Raw genomic sequence first — 12,133 nt, forward strand, 5'->3', positions numbered from 1 at the left:
CTATTTGGTAGAATTATGGGAGTGCTTTTTGCGTTTCATCCAGTTTGTTCATTGTTATTCTTTGTCATGGTGGTGGTGGATTTGCAATGACATCACAATTGGAGTGGTTTGAATTGTCTTGCGGTCTTTCTATATCTTGTACTAGTTTTTTTTTTAAGGAAAAATTAGTATTCAATCCTTAATTTCTAACATCCATTGATTAAGACCTTATCAGTTTTTAGATTTTGATCAAAGTCCCTAACATTGATGTTTAATGAACCACATGTCAGTTACATAATTTTTTAAATAAAAATTAGTAATTGATTTAGGTTTTTAATACTCACACCCTTATTAAACTCCTAATTAATTTTCAATTCATAACATTTCCAAGATATAAAAATAAAATTAGAATAAGTTTGTACCCATTAATTTTTATACAAAATTTTTTATTTTTTAATCTTATATGTATCCATTCATATAACTTTTCAATTTTTTCTAATTAAATATATCAATTTGGTATATGTCAAATGTACCCTTTTTTAAATATAAAATGTACTCATTTTTTATATAAAATTCATTCAATCTTTTTTCTAATCCATTTTTTTAACTTATATGGGTACATTCTATTTCGTTGATTTGAAAATGTATCCATATCAAGTTTAATAGAAGAAATTTAATAATGTTATAAAGCCTAATATCTTTTTTGTTTTTGCTTTTGTTTGTGTTTTTGAAAAATGTACCTATGTTTTGGTACAATAATTTTTTGGTTAGTTTTGATGAACGTACCCATGTGTATATATACATAATCTATTGGATAGTATAATTTGTCTTTAATATTTTTAATTCCATAAATTATGGATTTTATTTAAAATCTCATGATATAAATAACTGCAAATTTTATTTTTAATTTAAAAATATAATAATCTACATAGAAATACATTATTACATTAATGTTGAAGACTTCGATTAAAAACTGAAAACCACAAAGGTTTTAGTCAAAGAATATTGGTAATTAGAGACCACATCCAAAGTCTTCTTTTTTTTAATTAATAAATTATCTAGTTTGACCAGTACAGCTTCTTTCACTATTTGGTTCTTTCTTGTTAGGACACAGTAGCGAAGTAACTAAGATTAATTGAATATACATACAAACCATATTAATTGAGCTAATAAGCACCGCATAATGCTTGCATTCTCTTTTTGAGTGTTGAGCTCATTTTTTTTACTTGTAAGTACCGTATTTTTACTATAAAAATTTCATAATCAGAATTGTTCAATCTCTTAATTTTCAATTGAAAATATTCTCTACAAAAAATAATTCAAATTGGTGATTGTTGACTTACCAAAATGCAATAAATTCAACAGACTCTGATTATAAACTCTCTATGTTGAAGAAGCGTCCAAGTGAGAGAATGAGCTCATCCCTGAAAAACGAAATGCAAATAGGCATGTTTAACACCCTACACCCCACATACTTAATACATGCCACATCTGTTTTTTCACTTAATCTTAATAACCCCATATACTTTCTCATAATACCCTTGCACCTCGTTCTCTCAACAAACATACACCCCACTCTTCACATCTTAGATGCAAATACATATTTTATGTTTTTATTTTTATTTTTTACACCCCAGACTCTTCACATCTTTGAATTATGAAGTGATTTTTATGTTGTTTCTCCTCCCTTTCAAAAAAATGATATTTAGATTTGAGAATCCATTATGGACGAAATTTTCTTATTTTTCTAAAACGTTGATTTCATTCCATTGGTCAAAAATATATTTTTTTTTCAATCAACATGTTTGTAGTTCCATTGATTAGGGTTTTGTTCTACAATGGATGGTAAGATTGGTTTTGAGAGTTGAAAAAGATATAATAATCTTGAGATATACTCATATACACGTTAAATGTGATTTGGTGTGTTTTAGAACTTCTTGAAACCTTATGCGGTCGAAATTATCATTGCATATTAAGATATATAAGCTATTTAATAATTAATTTTAAAGTGAAGTGTATTCAATATGTGTAGTGTTAATATAAAAAACCATGCAAGTATTATCCAACAAAAACCGTGCATCTTATCCTTTAGAATTATTAGTTCTTGTTTCCTTCTTCATGCAAGTATTAATAATATTTCAAGTTGTGATAGCACAACAAGGGTGCTTTTGTTGCAACAAACTATCTCGCACTAGATTAGTTTTAGGAACTAAGTTAGACTGGCTTGACATAAACTACAATGGATAAAAATAATAAAGTGTTTGGTGTAATTGCAGACTATGTCTTGGACTATAATATTTTTATACTCAAAAACTTTTTTTTTTTTTTGCCATTTTTATTTTTCTTAAACTTTCCTAGCAACCTCCTTCCTTGCATTATTTTAAAAGAAAACTAACGAAAAGTTAAAAAAACTTTAGTTTTAGCAAAAAAAGACAAATAAAGGTGTAATAAATGATACCAGAAAAAAAAGGTAAAAATGTGTTTTTTGGTTAAAAGTGAACAATACTAAAAGTGTTTCGTTAAAACCTTTTTTTAAATGCAGATATCTCATTTCTTATTTTACCAACCACCACTAATTTTATAATTTAAGATCAATAGAAGAAGAATCAATGGGTCTTGCTAAAAAAAATGTCAAATTTTAAATATAAAATTTGAATTTGACGGCTTACGTAACATTTTGATATTTTTTTTAAGTTTTATTCTCCACATAATATGTTAAATTAAACTATTATTTTATTACACTATTTTCTTTTCATTTTTTATTTTATTTTTTAAACGCGAACGAAGCCCAGCCCAGCCCTTCTTTTTAGACTTCTCCTGATCATCTTCTTTCTCTCTTTTCTGAAACTTTGGATATCCACCTGCTTCTCTTCTCCATCATTCTCTCAATCTCATTTTTTTTCTCGTTTCGTTGATGATAAATTTAAAATGAAAAAGTAAAAAAAAAAAAAAAAAAAAAGGGATTGCTGTAGGGGAAAAATTGATATTTATATTTTAATGGATCTGGATTCGCAAGATTGATGCAGCTTCCACTAGACAGAGTGGTGCTCGTCAAAGTCTTCTTTGAAAAACGGCTGATTCCAAGATACTGTGGAAAGGGAGGAGAGAGGAAGGAGAAAGACGAGAGGAACTGTGGAACGGGAGAGAGAATCCTGTGCACAGATAAGAACACGAATTAATTTCCATTGCAGAGAAAAAATCCAACTATGAAGACCAGGGCGAAGAAGGGAAGAGCGGATTTTACCTTTAGGCCTGCAACTCCGTTTGCAGGTGTGGTGATGGACTCCATGGACTTTCTTTTTAGGGATTGCAACGAAGATTCAAGAGCTCTTGTCTGAGCTACGGTGCGAAATGGAGAAGGACGAGCGTCGATGCTCTTATAAAAGACAGAAATAAACCCCACATCAGATTTACGTTTAGGTTTAAACGCCTAATCAGCAATCCTTACATTTGGGTTTTAGGTTGAGATCGTGAGGTTTGTTTTTGGGTTTGGTTCCCAGAAAAGGGAAGAAGAAGGATGAGTGGTGACTGAGATTCTAGGTTCCAGTGAGAGAGGAAAGTTGGAGATTTGATTAAAAAAAATTAATAAAAAACATTAAATAATGAATTAAAAAAATATTTGAAGCTGCTCCTAAATTTGACACCAATGAGAACAGATGATGTTCCATGTTATGCCATATCATTTGGTTGCTCGGTTGGAAAACATTATTGATGTCTTTTCTTACCGTTATTACTAATTTAGATATTTTGACATCTTATTTGAAAAAATTCTTAGCAATCTGTGAAGTATGAATCCGAGCTAGTCTCATTTAAGTTAATCATTTGTCGTACCAAATGTGGGATTATAGTCGCAGCTAGTTTACTCCCCTTAACGATGTGTAACAAACAAGCCCTTAACATGTTCGAAAGGAGGCCAATTCCGCTGCCCATGTTAAGCTTAATCATGTTCGTAAGGAGTTCAGTTTCGCTTCGACTTGCTCGATCGGGATTGTTGCTGAGCTATTGCTGGATACTCTTATGGAAGACAACTCTTTATAATTTTGGCTGTTTTCTCTCTTGGTGTGAGGATAGGTAAAGTTAGTTGTTCGTGCGGGACACTCGTTTTCCCTTCGACTGAGTTGAAAGCCCAACAAGGTATTTTTTATTGAGGCCCATTTAAGCACATCATCCTCCGTTTTTTACGTTTTTACTTTATATCAATAAATATTGTACTTCTCTCCAACAAAAAAAAAAAAAAAAAAAAAAGAGGCCCTTAACAATATTATATATTGTATTCTAACTATAGAGACGTTGAAGCTTGTTCCATCAAATATGGAGTTGTGCCAAATGACTTGTATATACAACTTATTATTGTTTATGATTTTTCCCCAAATTTGATTCACGATTGTACAAATCAAATTAAGAAATTACGTCAGTTTGGTATTTAATTCAGATATAGTTTTTATAACTCAAAAACAAGTTTTGAGTTCTAAACTTAAATATTTGTTTAGTTGGCATGTTTTAAAAAATTGAATTTAAGAATAACTTAAAAACATTGCATATTTGATAAAAACAAAAAAAGGTGTGTTTTTTAAGAGTTTTTAAACACCAAACTAATAAAGTCCTTCGGCAACCTCCAACCACAAAACTCTACAACCCTGGGAGATGGACGCCTATTGAACTACAAGCACAAAAATATGAGTGAAATTTTGTCTTTAGGACATTGCATTTATGCAAGCCTCAATCTCCAAGTTTGTCAGTTTTTCTAACTTTCTTTCTAGTTCTTTATATTAATCTCAATTAATGTTGTGAAATTTTTTATGATTATTATCATTGGAATTATATTGTTAATTTCGTATTTTCTAATATTGGTCCAACAACTTTATCAATAGGAACGGGACCTTCCTGACCTAAAACAGCTTATGAGTTCAATACCAAACAAACTGTTTTTAAGACAAGTTCTTTTGCGTTGTTTTAAAATATGATTAAAGGTTTTGGATTAAATATCAAATGGACCTTAAATAATTCAACTCAGTTAAACAATTCTAAGTACTGGTTTGGCACTGAGGTGTTTTTATAAAAAATGGGTATAAAAAAAACTGAGCTCAAAAAGGTGTTTGGTAAACATTTAAAAAAAGCTTATTTTCACAGTTTTGGATGAAAAAAAGCTGAAAACGTGAAACAACAAAAATAAGCATATTCTCACGCACAGCAGAAGTAATTTTTTTTTTTTTAAACACAACAATACCAAACCAGCCCTAAATATTGCCATTACATGTTTACAACAGCTCCCTCTTCTTACCCATTTGACAATTTTTGAAGGAAACTACAAGATGTTAGTAGTATGATTAAAGTCTAAAACATAAAAAATAAAAATAAAAAAGCTAGTTGGATTTGGTCCAACACCAAGAAATAATGAGAATATGCTAGTTGGATTAGAATAGGCAGCAAAAAATAATGAGAATATGCAACCGTTAAAAATAAAGAATATTGGGAACAAGCCAAAGTGGGCGACATTGGCGGATGGCCGGAGTTTAAGGGTTGACTTGATCCAAGTGGGAACATGGCCACGCAACCCCTAACCCAAAGCATACGACTTGTACTTGCTGACAAACGTCATGCACACGTGTCACCTAGTACTTTCACCTCCTCCCTCCCTCTCCCTTTCTTTCCGTACGTTCTATACGCTCTCCCTTTCTCTAGAAATATATCCATACCTAATTTTCTTTCCTTCCAAACAAGCACGTAACTAAACACAGCACACAAACACAAACGCCTCTTCTAGAAAATTTCTCTCTTTGATTTTCAGTTTTCTCTCGTGAAGGAATTGAAGAATCTTTCTCGGGTTGGCGAAATGATGTGCGAGCAGCAGCAACAGCAGCAGCAGCAAATTAGAATGGACACGAAGAAAAAAGCTGCTCATGAGAGGAAGAGATCGATAGAAGCAGAGAGGCTTGAAATTGTGGATTTGAGTGGGATGTCTCTTGATGCCCTTCCCAATCCTTCCCTTAATTTGGGGACTATTTGCAAGCTTGACCTTTCCAATAACAATCTTCAGGTACGTAATTAGGTGAATCACTGAATTGTATATGCTTCCATTTCCATTAGAGGGAAAGTCTTGTGTTATACGTCCAATTCTCTCCATCATCTATCTCATAATTTGCATTATCACGTCACGTCTACAAGGATATAATCTTCATTAGAGAGAATTGGCTCCCGTTACACGATAGGTACGTAGTTGTGAGATCTTTTGGTGAATGGGCATAATTTTAATAGTTTTTTTTTTTTTATATTACTGCCTTTTAGCCTTTTAGGTATTCAGAGAGCGTTGTTCTATTTAGGTTTTTAATGAATTTTTATGTAAAAATTATATTCATATAAATATTTCTTTTAATATTGTTTCTTATTCTAAATTTTACAGAACATACCAGAATCCTTAACAGCAAGATTACTAAACGTGGTAGTGCTGGACGTGCACTCAAATCAGCTGAAATCTCTTCCAAACTCAATTGGTTGTTTGTCCAAGCTTAAGGTTCTCAATGTTGCCGGAAACCTTCTTTCATATCTCCCAAAAACTATTGAAAATTGCAGGTTCGTTGTCATCTCTTCCTCTTCCTCGTTCCAATTAAGTTAAGAACAATCTCATTGATTAATGTTTGATATAAATGTATATACAAGCGTTATGCCTTTTTTTGGGTTAACACAAGCGTTATCTCTATATATTTATTAGTGATTTTCTGAAAATTAGGATCATGGAAAACAATAAATTTGGTACCTGAAAGAATTCCCTTAATTTATTGGCACATTCTGGATGAATATACTAGTTAGTAATTAAACTAAATATGGAGGTCTTAGCCAATCCACCACAGCCTTTCTCTTTCAAGGAGAGGGAAAAAAAAAACACTTGGCCGTGGTGTAAATTAATTTTTACATGCATTTTTATTTCAAAGCAAGCGATCTTATTAAGGGGAATCTTTAGCTAACAAATCTGCAAACCTCGTGGTTTGTTTTTACATGCATTTTTTTATTTATACATATGACATCATGCAAATTTTTTAAAACCTTAATTAGTATCATATATCGTACATCTAATATTTATCAACACGAAGTGTTCTGATGTCATCCTTTCTTATATATATATATATATATTGGACCCCCATTGCATCACATGAAATTTATTGACAATTAAGTAAACCAGAAATTACACATCTAGTCCTTATCATGATCAGATTAATTTGATATTGAATAAAAAATATAGTTAACTTTATTCAAGAAAGATCGTTAATTTTCTGATTAGTTAATTTATTCAAGGAAGATCGTTAATTTTCTGATTTGTCTTTCCTTCCAGTACAAGACGTTGTTTTCTGGTTGATACGTGTATCTTTTCTTGTCCCAAAGGCACATAGAATGCTCTAGTACTTGAGTGAGTCTTATTTGTATATGCCTAATCAACTTAGCAGTCAACAATTTGATCACTTCCAAATAAAACTATAAATATTTTTGGAAGTGCGTCTTGATGCGGTGATTGGTTTTTTTGACTTGTGGGAGCCAAATGAATGGTGTGGGTGGAGAACTTACAACCAAAAAAGTCAAAAGTGTAATTAATGTCAAACTGAAAATTCTAGTAACAGTTTGCACGTATCGCGCATGCAAAGACATGGTGTAACCCTAGGCCGTACAACCGTAAGCTGAACAATACAAACTGGTTAAGGCACTTTAACGAGGTCAAACCCAATACAAAATAGTTCACCACTAGCGGTCTCACAAGTGAACAAGGCACTTATATCAGCGAGTACACCAAGAGGGAAGGAAAGAAATAAGTGAAAAATAAAACTAAAACACTTGCTTAATTGATTACATATGAGAGATAATACAACACATACTCAATTGAGATGAGTAGTTTTAATCTCTAAATATTATCAGTAAATTTGATTATATATTTTTAATCTCTAATTTCATAATACATATATATATATATATATATATATGTATGTATGTATGTATAATTGTGCATCAGACTAGATTATTGTTAAAGCCAATTGGACTTAATTGTGATTTTACAATGACTCAGGTCAATGGAAGAGCTGAATGCCAACTTCAACAAGCTGAGCCACCTCCCAGACACCATTGGTTTTGAACTCAATAGCCTCAAGAAGCTATCAGTGAACTCCAACAAGCTTGTCTTTCTACCACGCTCCCTCACCCATCTTACGTCTCTGCACGTACTCGATGCTCGTCTCAACTGCCTCAGGTCCCTTCCTGAAGATCTGGAGAACCTTATCAACCTTGAAGTTCTCAATGTAAGCCAAAACTTCCAGTACCTCGAAACCCTACCATACTCCATTGGCCTCCTTTTGTCTCTAGTCGAATTGGACGTCAGCTACAACAAGATCACAGCCCTACCAGACTCCATTGGATGCCTCAAGAAGCTTCAGAAGCTTATTGTGGAAGGAAACCCTATGGTTTCTCCTCCTCCTGAGGTGTTTGAGCAAGGGTTGCATTCAGTGAAGGAGTATCTTAGTGAGAAAATGAATGGTGGCCACAAGACTCCGCCAAAGAAGAAGTCTTGGATGGGCAAGTTGGTGAAGTATGGCACGTTCAATGGGGCCAACCGAAGCGGACCTCGAGAGGAGAGAGGAGGGTTCATCATGCCCGAGTACCGCTCAATTGACGGCCTTGCTTCACCGAGGTATATGGGGATGTTCTCACCCCGTCGCCTCTTCTCTCCCCGTACTTACTTCAGTCGGTGAAGGGTAAAAATGTTGAAAGAAAATTAAGAAAACTACGTATGTTCATGAATCATGAGCCTTCGTACTCATGAGGATGGGGTTAATATCGTGTGTGTGTGTGTGCGCGTGCGCGCTTGTTTGGGGTTGTATTGAAAATTCATGATGTTGGACGTATGCATGTAGGTTATTGGGGTTTATATGCTTAGTATGATCGATGGTTGACTTGGGTAAGCCTAAGCCCCTTGAGAAGATCACGTAGCTTGCGTTAGAAAAAGTAGTGGTTTTGCAAAGTTATAGGTCTCGTATATGTACGTATATATAGGTAATGGGGTATCTGTGTTTATATATATTCATGCAGGTCTAGTCTGTAAATAAATTTCTTGGGCTTCATATAGGCCTGGCAAACGGGTCGTGTCAGTAGTGTTCGTGTCGTTTTCGTGTAACACCTGTTATCTTAACGGGTCGTGTCGTATCACACCTGTTATCTTAATGGGTCCTTAACAGGTCGGGTCACTTTACCTGGGTAAAGTGACCCGACCCGTTATGACCCGTTAAGAAAAATATTTTTTTCTTCTTAAATTTGCACATACCACACATTGTCACATAAATAATACTTCAAAACATTAAAACACATTTGTTGTTTAAGTACTACATCTACACTCGAAAATAAGAGCCTCATAAAAATACATTCATACACTACTAATCTATTACAGATATTAAATGTGCAAGGATATGCAAAATGAAAGCGTTTTTGTTTTCAAGGTTGTGAAACCTTTCTCAAAAGTTTAAACCGTACCAATGAAACTCAAAACTTAATGAAAGTGACTCACTAGAGTGTTTATTCGTACTTTCATTAAGTATAACATAAGATTTTATGGTATCCACTAGTGTAAATATTTTAAATTGAAGATCGAATTCATTCATTGTATTCATATAGGGTCAAGGAGTGTAGTTGTAAAAAATCATCAAAATCGGAGTTAAAATAACCGTTAAATTGTGATTTTTCGTTTATAACCGTCGAAAAATTTTGTCCCGTTACTTAATCTTTAAATGTTTGCTTTTTGCAATTTTTGGCGTATGCGACCTCGAAGCATATACAAACAAGTATCACGGTTAGATCGTTTAAACTAGTTTCGTAGAATGCGTATCTCATCAAAACAATAGATTCACTAACACTTAAGAGTTTATTCTTACTTCCATTAAGTATAACATAAGATTTTGTGGTATCCACTAGTGTAAATATTTTCAATTGAAGATCGAATTCATTCATTGTATTCATATAGGGTCAAGGAGTGTAACTGTAAAAAATCATCAAAATCGGAGTTAAAATAACCGTTAAATCGTGATTTTTCGTTTATAACCAACGAAAAGTTTTGTCTCGTTATTTGATCTCTGAATGTTTGTTTTTTGCAATTTTTGGCATATGCAATCTCGAAGTATATACAAACATGTTTGACGGTTGAATCGTTGAAACTAGTTTCGTAGAATGCGTATCCCATCAAAACAATAGATTCACTAACACTTCAAGATTTTATTCATACTTTCATCAAGTATAACATAAGATTTTGTGGTATCCACTAGTGTAACTATTTTAAATTGAAGATCGAATTCATTCACTGTATTTATATGGGGTCAAGGAGTGTAGCTGTAAAAAATCATCAAAATCGGAGTTAAAATAACCGTTAAATCATGATTTTTCATTTATAACCGTCGAAACGTTTTGTCCCATTACTTGATCTCTGAATGTTTGTTTTTTTCAATTTTTGTCATATGCGATCTCGAAGCATATACAAACAAGTTTGACGGTTGGATCGTTGAAACTAGTTTCGCAAAATGTGTATCTCATCAAAACAATATATTCACTAACACTTAAGAGTTTATTAATATTTTCATTAAGTATAACATAAGATTTTGTGGTATCCACTAGTGTAAATATTTTCAATTGAAGATTGAATTCATTCATTGTATTTATATAGGGTCAAGGAGTGTAGTTGTAAAAAATCATCAAAATCGGAGTTAAAATAACCGTTAAATTGTGATTTTTCGTTTATAACCGTCGAAAAGTTTTGTCCCGTTACTTAATCTTTAAATGTTTGTTTTTTGCAATTTTTGGCGTATGCGATCTCCAAGCATATACAAACAAGTATGATGGTTAGATCGTTTAAACTAGTTTCGTAGAATGCGTATCTCATCAAAACAATAGATTCACTAACACTTAAGAGTTTATTCTTACTTTCATTAAGTATAACATAAGATTTTGTGGTATCCACTAGTGTAAATATTTTAAATTGAAGATCGAATTCATTCATTGTATTCATATAGGGTCAAGGAATGTAGCTGTAAAAAATCATCAAAATCGGAGTTAAAATAACCGTTAAATCGTGATTTTTTGTTTATAACCGTCGAAAAGTTTTGTCTTGTTACTTGATCTCTGAATGCTTGTTTTTTTTCAATTTTTGGCATATGCAATCTCGAAGTATATACAAACATGTTTGACGGTTGGATCGTTGAAATTAGTTTCATAGAATGCGTATCCCATCAAAACAATAGATTTACTAACACTTAAAAATTTTATTCATACTTTCATCAAGTATAACATAAGATTTTGTAGTATCCACTAGTGTAACTATTTTAACTTGAAGATCGAATTCATTCACTGTATTTCTATAGGGTCAAGGAGTGTAGCTGTAAAAAATCATCAAAATCGGAGTTAAAATAACCGTTAAATCGTGATTTTTTGTTTATAACCGTCGAAAAGTTTTGTCCCGTTACTTGATCTCTGAATGTTTTTTTTTTTGCAATTTTTGGCATATGCGATCTTGAAGCATATACAAACAAGTTTGACGGTTGGTTCGTTGAAACTAGTTTCGCAAAATGCGTATCTCATCAAAACAATATATTCATTCACACTTAAGAGTTTATTAATATTTTCATTAAGTATAACATAAGATTTTGTGGTATCCACTAGTGTAAATATTTTAAATTGAAGATCGAATTCATTCATTGTATTCATATAGGGTCAAGGAGTGTAGTTGTAAAAAATCAACAAAATCGGAGTTAAAATAACCGTTATATTTTGATTTTTCGTTTATAACCGTCGAAAAGTTTTGTCCATTACTTAATCTTTAAATGTTTGTTTTTTTCAATTTTTGGCGTATGCGATCTCCAAGCATATACAAACAAGTATGACGGTTAGATCGTTGAAACTAGTTTCGTAGAACGCGTATCTCATCAAAACAATAGATTCACTAACACTTAAGAGTTTATTCTTACTTTCATTAAGTATAACATAAGATTTTGTGGTATCCACTAGTGTAAATATTTTAAATTGAAGATCGAATTCATTCATTGTATTCATATAGGGTCAAGGAGTGTAGCTGTAAAAAATCATCAAAATCGGAGTTAAAATAACCGTTAAATCGTGATTTTTCGTTTATAACCGTCGA

The 12,133-nt window shown here is 32.4% G+C and overlaps 1 protein-coding gene and 1 long non-coding RNA gene across 2 annotated transcripts; one reads left to right on the forward strand and one right to left on the reverse strand.

The window, feature by feature from the left end:
• Nucleotides 1-2,948: 2,948 nt before the first annotated feature.
• Nucleotides 2,949-3,517, reverse strand: LOC139190309 (uncharacterized). The gene is made up of 2 exons (XR_011574434.1): nt 3,224-3,517; nt 2,949-3,131 (listed from the first exon to the last, which is right to left on the reverse strand). It is a non-coding gene; the product is annotated as an uncharacterized lncRNA (long non-coding RNA).
• A 2,140-nt stretch (nt 3,518-5,657) lies between these two features.
• On the forward strand, nt 5,658-9,092 carry LOC103453771 (plant intracellular Ras-group-related LRR protein 6). Its single transcript, XM_008393343.4, has 3 exons — nt 5,658-6,016; nt 6,380-6,549; nt 8,030-9,092. Exons 1-3 carry the CDS (start codon nt 5,813-5,815, stop codon nt 8,706-8,708), a joined length of 1,053 nt encoding a protein of 350 aa, XP_008391565.3. The 5' UTR covers nt 5,658-5,812; the 3' UTR covers nt 8,709-9,092.
• The last annotated feature ends 3,041 nt before the right edge of the window (nt 9,093-12,133 follow it).

The sequence above is a fragment of the Malus domestica genome, chromosome 13 (genome assembly GCF_042453785.1).
Source record: "Malus domestica chromosome 13, GDT2T_hap1".
In the NCBI taxonomy this organism is placed as follows: Eukaryota; Viridiplantae; Streptophyta; class Magnoliopsida; order Rosales; family Rosaceae; genus Malus; species Malus domestica.

Excerpts from the sequence above, each read along its gene's own strand:
- LOC103453771 (XM_008393343.4), top strand. The coding sequence starts at position 5,813 with ATGATGTGCGAGCAGCAGCAACAGCAGCAGCAGCAAATTAGAATGGAC. Across the intron at positions 6,017-6,379 it reads TTTCCAATAACAATCTTCAG|AACATACCAGAATCCTTAAC; the intron begins GTACGTAATTAG and ends TAAATTTTACAG. Across the intron at positions 6,550-8,029 it reads AAAACTATTGAAAATTGCAG|GTCAATGGAAGAGCTGAATG; the intron begins GTTCGTTGTCAT and ends ACAATGACTCAG.